The sequence below is a fragment of the Callorhinchus milii genome, unplaced genomic scaffold (genome assembly GCF_018977255.1).
Source record: "Callorhinchus milii isolate IMCB2004 unplaced genomic scaffold, IMCB_Cmil_1.0 Scaffold5, whole genome shotgun sequence".
In the NCBI taxonomy this organism is placed as follows: Eukaryota; Metazoa; Chordata; class Chondrichthyes; order Chimaeriformes; family Callorhinchidae; genus Callorhinchus; species Callorhinchus milii.
Genome location: NW_024704746.1, coordinates 2,746,234 through 2,763,865, shown reverse-complemented (window position 1 = coordinate 2,763,865; position 17,632 = coordinate 2,746,234). Strand labels below are relative to the sequence as shown.

General features: G+C 52.1%; 1 protein-coding gene across 1 annotated transcript; it reads right to left on the bottom strand.

Annotated features, from left to right (window-relative positions):
* Positions 1-6,341: 6,341 nt before the first annotated feature.
* podn (podocan) lies at positions 6,342-16,221 on the bottom strand. Its single transcript, XM_007903709.2, has 9 exons — positions 15,859-16,221; positions 13,891-13,984; positions 12,216-12,280; positions 10,748-10,857; positions 9,794-9,950; positions 8,990-9,105; positions 8,037-8,694; positions 7,325-7,473; positions 6,342-6,904 (listed from the first exon to the last, which is right to left on the bottom strand). Exons 1-9 carry the CDS (start codon positions 16,123-16,125, stop codon positions 6,730-6,732), a joined length of 1,791 nt encoding a protein of 596 aa, XP_007901900.2. The 5' UTR covers positions 16,126-16,221; the 3' UTR covers positions 6,342-6,729.
* Positions 16,222-17,632: the final 1,411 nt, after the last annotated feature.

Sequence of the window (17,632 nt, the reverse complement as noted above, 5' to 3'; positions counted from 1 at the left end):
GTTTCATGACGTCCACAAACTCACAGTCACTACACTTCACAGGGAAACCCTGCAAAGCGCTTTAAAGCGCACTCCCGACTTGAGCGGGAGACGTGTGTCAAACGTACGATTATTATTATTTTATTTTCGTTATTATTAATGTCACGATTCACACGGACCACACTCGCTTCCTAACCCCCACCCCCATAGCGCTGTGTCTGGGGGGGGGCTGTGTCACACAGTGCTGTGTCGGGGGGGGGGGGGGGGCGGTGTCACAGAGCTGTGTCTGGTGGGGGGCGGTGTCACAGAGCTGTGTCTGGTGGGGCGCTGTGTCATACAGTGCTGTAACTGGGGGGGGGTCACAGTGCTGTAACTGGGGGGGTATCACAGAGCTGTGTCTGGGGGGTGTCACAGAGCTGTGTCTGGGGGGGTGTCACAGAGCTGTGTCTGGGGGGCGTGTCATACAGTGCTGTGTCTGGGGTGGGCGGTGTCACAGCGCTGTGTCTGGGGTGGGGGGTGTGCTGTGTCTGGGGTGGGGGAGCAGTGTCACACAGCGCTGTGTCTGGGGTAGGGGGGGCACTGTGTCTGGGGCAGGGGAGCAGTGTCACACAGCGCTGTGTCTGGTGGGGGGGGCACTGTGTCTGGGGCGGGGGAACAGTGTCACACAGTTGTGTCTGGTGGGGGGGGGCACTGTGTCTGGGGAGCAGTGTCACACAGCGCTGTGTCTGGTGGGGGGGCACTGTGTCTGGGGCTCACACAGCACCGAGGGCTCACAGCGAGGCGTCCTGGGTTACAGAGATCGATTCCGGACGATGATTAATGTGCTGGGGGACGCCCTGGCCGCGGGCATCATGGCTCACCTCTGTCGCAAGAACTTCACTCAGGAGACTGACGAGGTGAGAAACATGACAGGTTCTCTGATCGTCCAGAACTCAGCAGGCCATGTCCTCTCCCGCACCAGGCTCCGAGACCCTGTCACTCCCATCCTCGCCCGACCCCACTGGCTTCCCATCACACAGAGGATACAGTTCAAGTTTCTGGTCCTCAACTTCAAAGCCCTCCACGGGCTCGCTCCCCCTCCCACCCCCGACCTCTACCACCTCCTAACCCCTTAGCACCCTGTATGCTCCCTCCACTCAGCGGGCTCCAGCCTGTTTCACGTCCCCCGCCTCGCTCGCTCCACTATTGGTGGGCGGGCCTTCCGAAACTCTACACCCACCCTCTGGAACTCCATCCCACAGTCTTTCCACCTTGCCCCCTCCCCTGCCACCTCATCTCAAGACCCTCCTCTTTGACTGTGCTTTTGATCTCCCTGCTTCCACCCTCCCCAACCCCGACTCTCAGCTCGGGTCCGTAACTCTATCTGTCCAACACTTTGGGACGTCCTCCTGATGTGAAAGACATTGTACACTTGTAATTTTGTTGTTATTGTTATAATGATAATGTTGGCGATGTTGGTGATGATGATGTTGGTGATGATGATGTTGGTGATAATGATGCTGTTGTGGTGATGCAGGTTCCTCTGATCTGTGAGACGAAGCCTATCAGCATCCACCAGATCATGGCTTACCAGAGGAACGGCTGCACAAACGACGTGAACAAGACGGGCCGGGGGGAGAGGCCATGCCCCCCAGGGGGGTCCCACAACGTGCAGATGGAGCTGGCCTTGGGCCTGCAGAAGGACCAATGTGCCATCGAGATGGACGAGCTAGAGACCAATGTGTGAGCTCCCTCCTCCGCCCCCCCCCCCCGCCATAGGCTAGCGCTCACACCATCACAGCACATCCACTTGGCCCAGGGTGGGGAGACACAACTGATGCTTCACTTGTTTCTCCTCTTCACCCTCCCAGCTACTTCATTCCCCCCACCCCTCCCCACCTGGGCTCCATCCTTCAGTTTGGGGGGGGGGGAAGGGAGGGAGGAAGGAATATGTCCACATGGACCCTCCTTGTTATTGATGGAAGAGCCAGGCGGATGCTGTTATGGGAACACGGACAAGTGGGAGTGATGGATCGAAGGGTCTTCTTCAAGCCAACTGCTCCCCGCAAGCTTACGTTATTATCCTGAAAATATCCGACTTCTTCCCCTCCCATCCCTTTCCCCAGAGAACAGTGTGTGAGGGGCCGTTTGTGGGTCTGTGTGTGTTGCCATTGGTGTGTGTGGGGGGTGGGGGGTGCGGGCTATGTGTGCGCATGCGAGTTGGGTGTGCGTGGGGTTAGGGGTGTATATGGGCATGCACGCGTGTGGTCCTGCGGGTGTGGATGTGTGTGTGTGTGTGTGTGTGTGTGGGGGGGGGGGGGGTGGGGGGGGGTCAGTTTGTGATTGGTTTCCTCTCCCCCTTCTCTCTCTCCCTCTCCCTCCCAGACCTGGTTTCCATGTCCCGTCAGTTGCGTGTTGTATTTTACATATATAAATACGTGTATATAGAACTCTTGTACAGTACATACATGGCTCATCCCGAGTCTAATTCCCAGGTGTTTGTAATGAGATTCGTTAAGGAGGAATGCCAAGTGGCTCGGATCAGCAACCGGGAAGTACATCGTCCCGTGACTTTCTGGGCGGGGATGTAGGGGGGGAGTGGAGGGGGGAATTTCCCCCCCCCCTCCCCCCAATATCAGGCTATCGATCGACCACAAGGGGACAATTCCCGCCTCACGCGAGAACTCGTCAGGATTACAGTCTGACATTTAGACATCCGAGAGGGAGGAATTCTCACTGGCGACACGTTCAGCACAGACTGTAATGTCGCCTGTCCCGGGGTCAGGTGCTTTCTAAGCTGTTTGTACAATGTAAATGTTTCTACTCAAGTACTCCATCCCGGGTGGTGCTTCACTCTGACACACTGCCCCCCCCCCCCACCTCTCCCTCACATCCCTCCCCCTCTCTCCCATCCCATCCCTACTCACCTCCTTCTCTCCCTCTCTCTTCTCCCCCCAACCCCTTCCATCTCTCCCTCTCCCATCCCTACCAGTCTTCCTCACTCTGTCTCCCATCGCCCCCCCCCCTCTCTCTCTACTCCCCTCTCCCTCCCTCTCCCAACCCTCTCTCTCTCTCTCTCTCTCTCTCCTCTTCAGAGCCCTCGCTCTCTCTCCCATCCATTCCATCCCTCCTTCTCCATCGCTCTCTTCCCCCTCTCCTATCCCTAACCTTCTCTTCCTCTCTCTCTCCTTCTCCCTCCCTCCCTCCCTCAGGTTCACTCATGTTACTTTAGTAACATAGAAAATGTGGGAGACATTTTCTGCGTTAGTAAAGCTATTGCTGTTGCTAAACCATTGCTCACTCCCAACGCAATTGTAATAAACATTTTGGAAATGACATCTCGCTCTTTGTAACCTTATATATATATATATAACAGAGCGATACGATTCACGTTCACACGGGGGCCTTTTACCTCGGGAGGGGTCTCTCAAAGCCCTCGACGCTGCCGGCTGAGCACCGAGCCTAGGGGTTTTGTGGGGTGGGGTGGTGGGAGAGGTGTGGGATCGAAAGCGCGGTCAAAGAGGTCAGTCTGGAGACGGGCCTTGAACAAGGTGAGCTGAGGGAGGGAGCGAGTTGGAGGGATGGAGCTTCAGAGTGGGGGGCAAAATGTCTGAAAGCCCCCCCACCCGATGGTGGGGGCGGGAGAGGCAGTCAGTGAATGTCCGAATTGGGATGGTGAGGTGTTCGTGTTCCTGTGGCAACGTGACCCCCCCCACCCCGACACCTCCCTCTCCCCTCCCGTCTCTTCGGATTGTCTCTGACACCAGGATATTCTCAACGGTGGGAGTGGGTGGCTTTTGCCCATGGTCTCTCTCTCTCTCTCCTATCTTTCTTTCTCATTCATTCTCTCCCTTATTTTTCTCTGTCTCTCATTTTCCTCTCTCTCATTCACTTTCTCCTGTTCTCTTTCATTGGCGCTCTCATTTTTTATCACCTCTTTCTCGCTGACTCCCTCTCCCTCTCTGCCCCTATCTCATATTCTCTCCTCTCTCACCTGTCATTCTCTTTCTCCCCCCCCTCTCTCTCTCTCATTTTCACTCTCTCTGTCACTCCAGTAATTGTCGTTCTCTCTATTCTCATTCAACAACAAGAACAACAACAACAGTTGGCATTTATATCACGTCCTTCACATGGGGGTAGAATCCTGGATCACTTATTCACTCTCATTCTACCTCCAACAATCTTCTCTCTCCTCTCTCTCTCCCCTTCTCCCTCTCTCCTCTCGCTCTCCTATCATCTTCTTTCTCTCACTCGGTGTCTCACTCTCTCTGTCTCCTTTACATCGTGTTGTGTCAGACAGTGAAGCCAGTCGAGTGCCAAGCCATGAACGAGAGATCAAAACAACAAGTGGAGACTTTAACATGGAAAAAACAGGGAATGGATTGGTTTAGTGCCAAGTGCTCGGTGGGGGGGGGGGGGGGGAAAGAGTCCAAGTTCCAATAAGAGTGTTTTGAAACCCAACAAGGGTTCCTGGCGAGAAGCTTATTCTGGCTCATCGTGGCTGAGGTCATCTCATGCAACTTTAAGTGGCGTTGGCCCATTCGTCCGATAACATTGTTAATCCACCTCGCTCTCGTCCCCACCACCCGGCCTCCTTGACGCCCCCACCCGCCCCACTCGAACCCTACCCACCCGGCCGCTCCCTTCGCTCAGCAAACAGCGGCCTGTTTCATGCCCCCTTGCCCACACGTCTGCCCCACTAGTGGAGGGCGAGCTTTGTCACCAGGACACTGGGAGAGAGAAAGCCCCCTTCGCTTGTTAAACATCGCTGCAGGATCTTTAACATCCGCCTGAACAGGGCACAGACATGAGCATGTGATAGACCAGACATTTAGGTGAGATGCTGAGGGGAATGGGGTTGGGTGAGGAGCTTGTTGGCCTCAAATGACCTGAACCAAACAACGGGGGGATGTGGGGGGAAGACAGACCACTGAAAGAAGGAGAAAACTCCCCATGGATTTTTTATTTGAAACCATCCAAGTCCAAACATGATTAGTTGCGGACTCGCTTTGCTGTGTTTTCCAGAGCCGGTGCCAGCTGGACTCGGCTCAAACTTAAGCAAGTCAATAAGGGAAGTAACCCAATCTAACCAACACACTCCAATAAAAACCAACACAGTCCAATCCCAAAGCATAGTGATTAGAGCGCTCGCCTCGCAAACGAGAGGACCTGAGTTCGATTCCCGGGCAGAGCAAAACCTTCGACAAGTTTCCTTACTCCGCACTCACACCTCTACTTACCCAACTGTAAGTAGGAACCCGGTTGTTAGTCGATTGACGGATCGCTTTCCAGGGGTATAAAATCCTTTGATGTATAAAAAAAATTCGGTCACTCAATCCACGACTATTTGTGGGACGCTGCTGTGTGGAATTGGCTGCTGCCTTTCGCCCACGAAATACATGGTCAGTCCACTTTACAATATATTCTGTGAAGCGCTTTGATGCGTCTCAACGACATGAGAAGGCGCCGTATCAAATGGAAGGATTATCATCATTATTATTATCCAATCCAATAAAGTCCAACGCAAAGTGACATTTGCCTCAGGTCAGACAATTGGGAGACTTGCTTAGCGGGGGCGGGGAGGGGGGAGTAGTTGGGTGGAGGTATCCCAGAGAGTGCATTGTATGTGTGCGTGGGGGCGGGGGGGATAGGGTGGGGAAGGTGTTAGAAATGGGGTCAGCTGCTGGCAATTCACCAGCTAAAAGCTCATTGCCCATTGTGACCACTGCCTGGAAAGCTGCCTGTCCAGTGAGGACCTCTCTGTCAAGTGGGTGTGTGAATCCACAACCTCCTGACCCAGCGACAGGTGGCCGAGCCAGATTGCCACGGATTGGTTTGCTTATCTAACGCACGCACTGCCCCAAAGACTGCGTTCAGGGCAGATGAACCATGGAGTCCGTGGAAGCTGCTGGGAAAGACGTCGTCTTTAATAAAATGGAGTGTGAACAGCAACAGCTCAGTAAAGGCGGCATTGGGTAAATTCTCCACATCGACACGAAGGTTTGACAGCCTCACACCTCTCTCATCAGCATCCAACACGACCTCCTGAGTCTTACAACAGTCCAGGCTGATTCTCTAGCACTGTGCTGGGGGGAGAGAGCGGGCTGCATTGTTGGAAGCGCCGTCCTTTGGTTGAGATGTTACAGCTCAGTTCAGGCGGACATCAAAGATCTCCCGCGGTGCTATTTGAAAAGAGAAGGGAACTCCTCTCTCTCTCTCTCTCTCTCTCTCTCTCTCTCTCCCGGTATCCTGGCCGACAATCCTTCCCCCCACCGCACCCCAGAGAAGATTGGTCGCTCGCTTCGTGGCTGTTTACAGTATGTTTCTGCGGGCAAACTGGCTGCCGCGTTTCTCCCACAAAATACACGGTCACTACACTTTGACGGCCATTTTGGCCAGCAAGGTCCCACACCGTGGAATCTTTAACGTACGCCTGCACAGGCAGGGAGCTGGGTGCGTCAATCTAGACCAACAGTCTAGACCCAAAGTCCTTGACGTGGGGTGTGGAGGGGGGGAAAAGGGGCTTGAACCCACAAGCCTCCTGAACCCTAAAGACGAGAGCGAGACAAACAGAGCCCATGGGGGGGCGAGCGGTATCCCCCTGTAGCATGTGCAACTCGGGCATTAAATACAATATGTACATTAAGATGATCGTAGGAAATATTTATAAAATATAGCACTGTCTGTCCCCTAAAACCATCTTACAGCTCCTGCCTCCTGCCATCCCCATCGACAGCCACAATGCGCAGTCTGCTGCCCGGGCACCCAGTCTCAGGCACCTTCTCCGGCGGGAGGGGGGAGGGCAGTGTTTCGGTCTGTCTCTGACCCGCTTTCCGTCTTGTCCTCGTCCTGTGAGTCGGAGTACGACCTCATGTCCAGCACCTGTAAGTATTTCAGGTTTTCGAAAGCTATCTCCTTTATCGCCGTCGTCACCAGCCTGTTGCCTCTGGCAAAGGGAACAAACACAAATACAGGCACAAGTAATAATAATAATAGCCCTTAATAATAATAATTCTTGCACCTCATCACGTAGTTCAGACATCTCACAGCACTTCACAGAATATAATGCGGGCAAAATGACCAGGACTTGAACCTGGGACCTCTCGCTTGCGAGGCGAGTGCTCTAACCCCCCGCGCCCCCCGCTCTACAGGAACATCACACGCAACCAATCCAACACAAAGTGACATCTGCCTCAGGTCAGACAGTTGGGAGACTGAATTGACAGGAGCCAAGGCTTTGGGAAATGGATTTTTCCTTGGATTTCAGGAGTGGAGTGTGAGATAGTTAACCCCTTGTTAATCACTAAGCTTCGCTGGGGTGGGCATGGGGGCGTGTAGGGTTGGTGGTGGGATGGTGGGGGCTTACCTCAGGAAGATGCCCTTGATGTTCGGGGTGGATTGGAAGGCGTCATCTGGGATGAGGGAAATTTGGTTGTTCTGGAGGTAAATGTACTCGAGGGATTCGGGCAGGTCGGGAGGGATGGAGGAGAGCTGATTGCCGGAAAGGTGCAGAAGCTGAGAAAGCAACGTAAACGATTGGAAATCGTCGCTGTTATATCTCAATTACGACCTCTCCCACACTCCCACACACCAACCCTATGCAAGTACATCTCTCCCACTTCCCAAACACCCATCCTCCACCCCCACCAGTAACCCCCCTCACCCCCATTCCAATCCCATCCCCACTTCACCAGACCCTAATCTCAATCTCCACCTGGTATCCCTCTCCACTACATCTTACCTCTATCCCAACCGACACCCACCACCCACTCCCGCCTTCCACTACATCCGAACTCCCATCCCATCCCTCATCCCGACCACCAACTCCCACCTCAACCCCCCCTCACCCCAGACCATGGGGTTACTCCTCAACCTCATCCCAACCCTAACCTTCCCACTAAACCCGCACCTCTGCCTACACCCCATATTCTCCCGACCTCTCCACTGCAAACAATCGCCCATCGCCCACGCCCCCCATCCTAACTCTATTCCCTACCTCCCCACCTCTCACCTCAAACCACACAACACCCCCTTGCCCTGCCCCACGCCCCCCCTTCCTCCCCACCCCCCACCAGTACCTTCAGGGCGGGCAGCTCCTGCCAGGCTGCGGGGTGAATGGCTGTCGGCCCCAGGCGGTTGCCGCTCAGGTCCAGCTCCCGGAGGTGGCTCATGCCGGCCAGGGCGACGCGGGGCACGGAGACCATGCCGTTCTCGCGGAGGCGGAGCAGGCGCAGGTTGCGGGGGAGGCCCCGGGGGGCCGAGAGCAGGGCATTGCCCGACAGATCCAGGGAGTCCAGGCGGCGGAGCTTGCGGAAGGCCTCGGGGTGCAGGCCGGCCACGCTCAGCCGGTTGTAGCTGAGGTTCAGCTCGCTGAGCAGGTAGGTGAGGGCGAAGTCGTTGCGCGAGATGGTGGTAATGCGGTTGTGCAGCAGCATGAGGCTCCGGACCCGGCGAGGGAGCCCGGCCGGCACCCACTCCAGCAGGTTGCTGTGCAGGTGGCAGGTGTGCAGTCGCTTCAGGCCGCGGAAGGCCTCGCGGTGGATGTCGGCCGCCCGCAGCTTGTTGTGGTGCAGCAGCAGGTACTCAAGCCCCCGCACGGGCTGCAGCGTGCCCACCGCCACCGCCCCGATGGCGTTCCGCTCCAGGTGCAGCAGCACCAGCCCCCGGGGCAGCCCCTCGGGCACACGGCTCAGCCGGTTACTGGCCAGGTCCAGGTACTCCAGGCTGGACAGCTTGCTGTCACACAGCACAGAGGAGGAGCACACAACAATGATAATAATAATAATAATTAATAACCCTGACATTTGATACGGCATCTTATCTCAAAGCTTTTCACAGGATGGTGAATTGACTAGATTTTGTGGGCAAATCTGTCAAAATTAGCCCCAAGGCCCCCCCCCAAAAGTAGCCCTCTGCTCCCCCCCCACACACAGACACACAGATACACACACGCACAGATACACACACACACACAGACACACACACACAGATACACACACAGACATACACACACACACAGCGTCTTCCTTACCAGAAGGTCTCATTGTCCATCCCATCATTGGTGATGTGATTGTTCTGCAGATGCAGTTCTCGGAGTTGGAAGAGATGATCAAAAGCTCCCCGAGGAATCTTCTCCAGTCTATTGTTCTGAAACACAAAGGGATTTTTTACGGTTTACAGTATAACTGTCAACTGAAATGTCGAGAGAATTTACAGCCTCAATATCCTTTAAGAATTGCTTGTCTGTTTGTTCTTTTGGTCATTTGTCTGGAAACCCATGAAACCCATCACCGTGTTTAAGAGCAACCAAGACATAGAGTCCCCTATACGTACACCAACTACACTATGTCTGCAATGGATTGCGCACACTCTCTATCTCTCCCTCTCTTTAGTTGGGCAAGCAGCGGGAAAGCTTGCCAGCCAGCAATATTAATGGTAAGCTGTGGGGTTTTATCTGGTTAGACTCCAGCAGTTACCCCCATGCAAACTCTGCCCCCCCCCCCACCCCCAAGCCTTGGCTCTTACCAATCTGCGCCTAATGCCTTCCGGGATGAGGTAAACAGGTTCCTCCAGGGACGAGAGCCAAATCTTGGGAATAGACTGATGGGTGGGGTGGGTGGTAGCTGCTGGAGTCTAACCAGCTTAAACCGCACTGTTTGGCCCATTGAGAGCACTGTCTGGCAAGCTTTCCTGCTGTTTGTCCAGCTGGGGACCACCCTACCAGTCGGGCTTGCGGGGGTAACGGGAGCCGAGCGGGAAGAATCCCTGATCCCGGTATAAACGATTGACAGGTTTGACGATCGATTTAAAAAAAAACAACTCTTTTTCCACCTACTTTCAGGTGCAGTCTGACGAGTTCTGCCGGCAGGTTCTTGGGAACGTACTTGACGAAATTACTGGACATGATGAGGACCCCAACTCCGTCCGAACCATTAAACATGTGCTCAGGCAGCCCGGCATCTGTCAGCTTGTTGTTATGGAGATAGATCGATCTGTCAATGGCAAAAACATCAGTCATCCCTTTATAAGTCACGCTCCCAGCCAAATCCCATTCAGTTTCCGATTGAAAAATACTTGGATTTCTTTGCACTTGTTGTATTTTATAAGACGGATAAATACAAAATCGTATCAGTTTCTCGTTCCCAAATAATCCTCTGTCCTGTGCAAATCGTCTTCTAAGTTGTCAGACCGCGACCTGACTTACCGGCTGCCTTGAAATACGCACGCACAAGCGCTGGAAACAAAGTCTTGACCCGTCACCGCATGCAAACTTATTGCGTACCACGTTTAAACAAGTGCGGAATCGGAGGTACTTTTTTATATCATAATAATTATTATTATTATTACCTGTTTACTGTTATGGGTTAGTTGTATAAAATCAGACTTCCGCAAGTTTGCCTGTAACTCATACTTCGCGTAAGTCATATTAGACGTTATGATCCTGACTGATAGGACTTCTGCTGGTTTTACTTAACAATAAGAATCCTTACATTTGATGCAGCGCCTTTCATGTTGGGAGGACGTCCCAAAGTGCTTCACAGGATGCACTGTAAAGTGCAGTATTTTGTGGGTGAAGGCAACAGCAGATTTGCGAACAGAAAAATGTCCTGCAAACAGCAAGATCTGAACGTGGGAAGGAGAGGAAAGGAGTTTCACTGTAATTCTACACCCCCTTCCCCCAATTTTTTACAAGTACTTTATATGTCAACCCCCTCCCCCCCACCCCTGCCCTGGAGTTAATATGGCGACTGTGGTGCTGATGGAGGGGTGTCAGGGTGACAGACAGTACCTGAGCTTTGGCTTCTGCCCGAAGGTCAGGGGGTAAATCCTTGTCAGGTAATTGGCCGCTACATCAGCACTAACCAGGGATTTGGGCAGAAACTTTGGGGCAACGGTGAGCTGTGAAATACAACAATATATTTATGTTACTTCATATATCTTATATTTATATACATTTATGTGCATTGCATCAGATACAATACATCTGTATACATTACATGATTATATATTACGTTATATCCTTTATATTATATCCTTTACATCGTATACTTTACATTATATACTCATAGCCCTTCACTGCAAAGCTACAATTAGGAGTTTTGTTTTGTCAGCCGGGTGTCTGACACACACACAGAAACCCGTCACCGCGATCAGCCGGGTGACTGACACACGCGGAAACCCTTCACCGCGATCAGTCGGGTGACTGACACACACGGAAACCCTTCACCGCGATCAGCGGGTGACTGACACACGCGGAAACCCTTCACCGCGATCAGCCGGGTGACTGACACACACACAGAAACCCATCACTGCGATCAGCTGGGTGTCTGACACACGCGGAAACCCATCACTGCGATCAGCCGGGTGTCTGACACACGCGGAAATCCGTCACCGCAATCAGCCGGGTGACTGACACGCGGAAACCCATCACTGCGATCAGCCGGGTGACTGACACACATGGAAACCCATCACTGCGATCAGCCGGGTGTCTGACACACGCGGAAACCCATCACTGCGATCAGCCGGGTGTCTGACACATGCGGAAACCCTTCACCGCGATCAGCCGGGTGTCTGCTTGGAGAACCCCAGAGTGTGTGTTGGGGGTAACTGCTGGAGTCTAACCAGCTTAAACCACATAGCCTGCCATTGAGAGCGCCATTTGGCAAGCTTTCCCTCCAGCTACGACAATGGCTGATAATTATTACCAGCAATAATTATGTCATTAAAATTAAGTGCGTTTCAGCAAACAGCCTCACACCACAAAGAGAATTGCTCTTGTGTGTATTGGTTCCAATATCTCACTAATTGACCAATTTTTATCTGGGGGACTATTGGCCAGCACACAGGAGAAATTCCCAACTCTTTCCCAAGAGAGTCACGGGATCTTTGACGTCAGCCTGAACGGCTCCTCAGTTTAACGTCTCGTCTGAAGGACGGCTCTGTGACAATGCAGTACTCCCTCCTTCCCCTCCCTCCCCCCTCTCCCCACTCACGTCGAGAGCTCAAGATCTCTTGATGTGGGGTGTTTGGACCCACAACCTTCTGACCCAGAGGGTTACTCAGTGACACCTCACTCAGTGTTGAGGTACTGTCTAGGGCCCAGGAACAGGTACCTTGGCTGATTTCCATCTCCCCAACCTCGGGAAGGCTGTTTACGCTGCACTTTGGAGGTGACGTTAAACCTGAGGAACGTTAATCGGTCAGATAGTCGCAGGGACTGGCTTTCCCATGCCCTGGGTAGGAGGATAGTCTCTCACCTTGTTGTTAGCCAGGTACAGGTATTGCAAATTGTCGAGCGAGTTGAACGCATCATCTGGAAGCCCTAGAAAGAGAGGAAATGTCAGCAGCGAGTGACAGAGACTGGTCGCAGTCGGCACAGACCAAGATAAAGTTCTTGTTTAGTTACTTTACGGTTATTTAAAGGTCCTGTTAACGGGTGAGCCATGGTAGTGAGTGCCGGCAGGCCGACAGACGGTGGAGGGCGCTACAGCCGAGCCTAACCTCTACCCACCCGGCTCACACAAATCAGTGAGGTGCTCTCTAGGGAGCAGAGCAGGTACCCTGGCTGGATTTCCTCTCCCTAACCCTGGGAAGGCTGTTTACACTACATTGTCGTAAGAACAAATTACATTTGTATAGCACCTTTCAAGTCAAGGGGTCATCCCAAGCCACTAGGATTTCTCCAGTGAGACGTTAAACCCGAGGCCCGTCTATATCCTGTCAGGATTGTTGGGAGAGGGTAAGGAAGTTTCTCCCGGGTTCCTGGCCGACAATCCCCGATCTGCACCGGCTCTCAATCCATTTAATGAGGAGAGAGAAGGGAACAACAGACGCAAAGAGAACCCAAGGGATTTTTTTGGGGGTAAAAAAGATCTTTTCAGAGGTAATATTCTTGTGGCGTGTCAAGGACGTTAAAAACATGAATAATAATAATAATCCTTGCATTTGATACGGCGCCTTATCACGTCTTTGAGACGTCTCAAAGCGCTTCACAGAATAGACTGTGAAGTGAATTGACTGTAGATTTTGTAGGTGAAACATGGCAGCCAATTGCGCACAGCAGCGTCCTGCAAGCAGCTGTGGATTAAAGTGACTGCATCATTTTTTTTTGAAGGAATTATTATCCGCGGAAAAGCTAATCGACTAACAACCGCGTTATTTACTGCTCGGTAAACTGAGGGGTGTGGAGCAAGGAAATTTGCCTATAGTTCCACCCTGCCCAGGACTCAAACCCGGCTCTTCTCGCTTGTGAGGCGAGTGGTCTAACCACAGGAGAGGAGGTTAAAAACATGAAGATTTTTTTTTTAAAAATCAGTTCTCAAAGGGTTAATCTCCGCACCCCATTTAAAGGCTGGGGCACGCCCAGTCCTGCTTCAAAACAACATGTTCCTCTGGGTATTGCCTCCTATTTATTTCTGTTATTTCTCTCTTGTTATCTTCATTGACATCAGCTCAAGGGTAAGTTGGTCGCTTGGGTCAATGGTCAGGACCTTCCCGGGGAAGGTCTCCTGCATCACCCCTGGCCCGCCCGCCCGCCCGCCTCCTCCTCCCCTTTAAGCAAACCTAATGTTTGGCAAAACTTATATATTTTTTGACACGTGTAACGGGGACAAAGGCCCCTTTAAGAGCCATGCTCTGTATTTGTCTTGGCCGCATGACAAATTCTCTCACAACTGGTACCAAGTCAACATCGGGGTCCCGTCATGAGGGTTTAATGAAAATAGCAGGGATGGTGCGTGTGTGTGTCTGCGCGTGTGTGTCTGCATGTGTGTGTGTGTGTCTGCGTGCGTGCGTGCGTGTGTCTGTGTGTGTGTGCGCGCGTGTGGGGAGGGGTGGGGGGGGGAGGAAGATACCTTTGCCAAGACAGATAATTTAGCCTCTGCAGGAGGACGCAGCCTGTTTTGTTTGTGTTTCTGTGGGAGGATACTTTACCACTTGATGTCAGCCTGTTATTCTGCAGATTCAGAGTCTCCAAGTTATGGAGCTTTGACAGCCCGTCAATCGGGATGGTCTCCAAGGCATTGTTCTGGGAAACACGAAGAATAGTATGTTTAAATAGTAATAATAATAATAATTATTAATATTAATCCCCACATTTGATGCAGTGCCTTACTACCTCGTTGAGGCGTCTCAAAGCACTGCACGAGATTTTACTGTAAAGAGCAGTTTAATCGTGAGCCAATTTTGCGCAGGGTATCAACCCACAAACAGCCATGACTAAGAGATGACTAATTTTATTCGGGGGTTGGGGGGGGGAACAGGGGCGGGGGGGGGAACGGGAGGTCGCACTGTTGACCAGGAAACTAGGAAAGAGAGATTCCCTTTTGTGAATAGCGCCAATACGGCCTCTTAATTGCCGTCTAAATAGAGCACAGATAGGGAGGTCAACAACAACAACAATAATAATAATCCTTGCATTTGATGTAGCATCTCATCACATCTTCAAGATGTCTCAAAGCGCTTCACAGAACACACTGTAAGGTGATTTGACTGTATATTTTGTGGGCGAAACAATAACAGCAACAACTACGTATCACACTTGTTCAGTACCTTTCATGTCGGGAGGACGTCCCAAGGGGCCTCATCGAAACGACCTCAAACAATATAGCGCTCCCTGACCCCCACCCTCCCCACCCCCAGCGTCAATAATAATAACAACAACAACTTGCATTTATATAGTGCCCCTCACGCAGGATAGTGTCCCGGAGTGTCAGCCCAGACGATGTGGGTTCCAAGTCCCGCCAAGTCTTCTGACTCAGAGTGCTGCCGACTGAGCCAGGCCGCCACACTCACTGTGCGCGTCCATCCACACCGGCAAAGCTCTCGATGGACGAGCTGTGCGGTTTTAGCTGGACCCCAGCCCCTCCACGCTCCCCACGCCACGCCACCTCCCCCTCCCCACCCTACAGCGCTCGCTCTGGGGTCCCCCAAAACGGGAAAACATCTGTAAGCGTTTCACAGGGTTTTACCGTAACGTACAGTGACCTTGTATTTTGTAGGTGATCGTGACAGGCAATTTGTGCAAAGTGACGTCCCTGCCAACAGCCGTCAAGTGAGCGAAGGATTTTATCTGGTGGGGGGGGGATTGTGGGCCAGGACAGCAGGAGCGAGAGAGCGAGGGGGAGAGAGAGAGCGAGGGAGAGAGAGAGAGAGTGAGGGAGAGAGAGAGAGAGAAAAAACTCCCCTCTCTTCTCAAAACAACTCCCAGATAACTGCTCTCAAGTTCTTTAGGCGAAAGCAGCAGCCAATTTGCTGACTACGTCTAGACTTCAGCTATTTCCTCACTGTTTCCTCCGCCGACGTGATTTCGGGAGAAAGTTATTCAATTCACTGCAAATTTCAGAAGCTGTCACTCTGACCATCGCCCTCCCGGGCTTTTAAGAATTACAGAAAAAACGACTTCAACGATGATTAACAATTATGCCTGCATCGGGCGCAGAAGCCGCAACAACAAAGCTCGGGTTCAAATCGGTGTTCGCTTCACGCCCGTTGGCGGGGACGTCGCTGTGCGCAAACTGGCTGCCTCGTTCCGCTCACGAAACGCACAGTCACTACATTTTGCAGTAAAATCGTGCGAAGCGCTTTGAGACCTTCTCCCGACGCGGAGGGCGCTGAAGCGAATGGGAGGATCGCTGTTGCATTTTAAAGAGCTTCACGGGAATGACAGTGACTGTGAATCTTGCGGCAGCCGGTGGGGTGGTGGGGGGGGGGGGGTGGGGGGAAGGAAGATTTAAGGTCTGATCTGAAGGACGGCGCCTCCGATGATGGAACTCTGCCCCCCAGTGCTGTGCAGAGCGCAGCGGGTTAACCCCCTCCTCCCCATTGCTCCCCTTACCACACCACAACACACCACCTCCCTCCCCCCTCAACCCCTCAGCCGATCAGCACCGGTGAAGCTACCTGTAGGGAGAGATGCAGGGTTCCCTCCGATACATTGCTGGGGAATTCTTTCAGGTTCACACCTCCGCAATCCACAGTGCAGTCCAGGTTACAGCGACAGTCCTTGGGGCAGGACATGGTGGGCTCCAGGGTAACCGGGACCCCAGCCTGGGTCACCGCGATGTCCGGGGACGGAAGTGCGTGTAAGGGGTCCTCCGCCCCCCGAGCGGTGATCCACACCGCGTTCAACAAGCACGCCAGCCACAACGAACTCGTGCTCCTGTTCATCTTCCCTGCCGAAAGCCACACTGTTCCGTCCGGATTTTGCTAACAACAGTAATCCTCGCATTGGATACACGGCTCACGGTGAAGTTGGCTGGGAAGTGTAGTGACTGTGTATTTCGTGGACCAACGCAACCTTTGCGCACAGCGAGGTCCCGCGGGAAAGCAGCCGTGAATCAAACACGATTTTATCCGGGGGGGTGGGGGGGGGGAGAGAGGAGGGGAGGGGGAGAGAGGGGGGAGTGGGGGAGAGAATTAACTGTCAGCCAAGACGCACACCGAGGGAGAGAAGGTCTCTTTTCTTTTTTTCCAATAGCTTTGTAGAGATCTTTTAACGTCCCACCAGGTCAGGGCATGGACGAGCAGCTCGGTTTAACGTCTCATCCAAAGGACGGTGTCTCTGATGACTCAGCGGGAGCTAGCTCGCCCCTCGTGCACCCCCACACCCCCCACCCCCCACCCCCCCCACCCTCCCACCCCCAGGCACTGTGCTGGAGCGTCAGCCTTGACAGTGTGAGCTTGAAGCCCCTTGAACAAGGGAGCTCGAATCCACAGCTTTCCGACTCAGAGGCGAGAGCTCAAGCGACTGAGCCAATAAAATGAAATACACTTCACATCATTTTATAATGGAAATAGCATGTCCCTGTGAAGACATCTGGCCAGACCAGAGCTGAGAGTTTTAACTCATTGTGAGGAGCGCAGAGCAGATGTTATCCTGAGAGCTGCTGTCGCTTAATAAGTGAATATTAAAAAGAGGGTCTTTAAATCCACATGAAACCAAGGATAAAATCCTCCTTCGACCAGCTGGGGTGAGGTCATCGCTCCGAGACTCTATCCTGCATGAGGTGAGCTGTGTAATAATAATAATAATCATCTGGTCACTCGATCCACGACTATTTGTGGAACACTGCTGTGCGCAATCGGATGCCGGGTTTCACCCACGAAATATAGTCACTACACTTTACAGTATATTCTGTGAAGCGCTTTGAGACGTCTCGAAGACCTGATAAGGCGCTGTATCAAATGCACGGATTAGTATAAATTGTTGTTAATGTATGTATTTTACAGTCTAATATGTTTCTTGAAATCTTATGGAAACACAATAGCTACATAGAAACATATAACAAACGTATAGAAAAATGATAACCGTATAAAAACATACGCTAACCATATAGAAACATACAATGCCTGTATAGAAACATACAATAACTACATAGAAACGTATGCTAACTGTATAGAAATGCACGATAACCATATATAAATGTATAACCGCAAAGAAACGTATATTTACCATCTAAAAATGTACATTTATTGTGTATGAAAATATATTTATGTTATAGAATTATATGTGTTGTATCTCTGAAAGCAAAGGGACAGGACACCTGCCTAAGTTTAACTTGTTTGCACTTGCAATTCAATCCAGAAATCTTGTGTTTTTCTTTAAACCCCAGTTAACAAGTTATCTGAAATCAAGTTGTCGAAGCTGTGATTTGATTTCCCCCCCCCAAAAAAA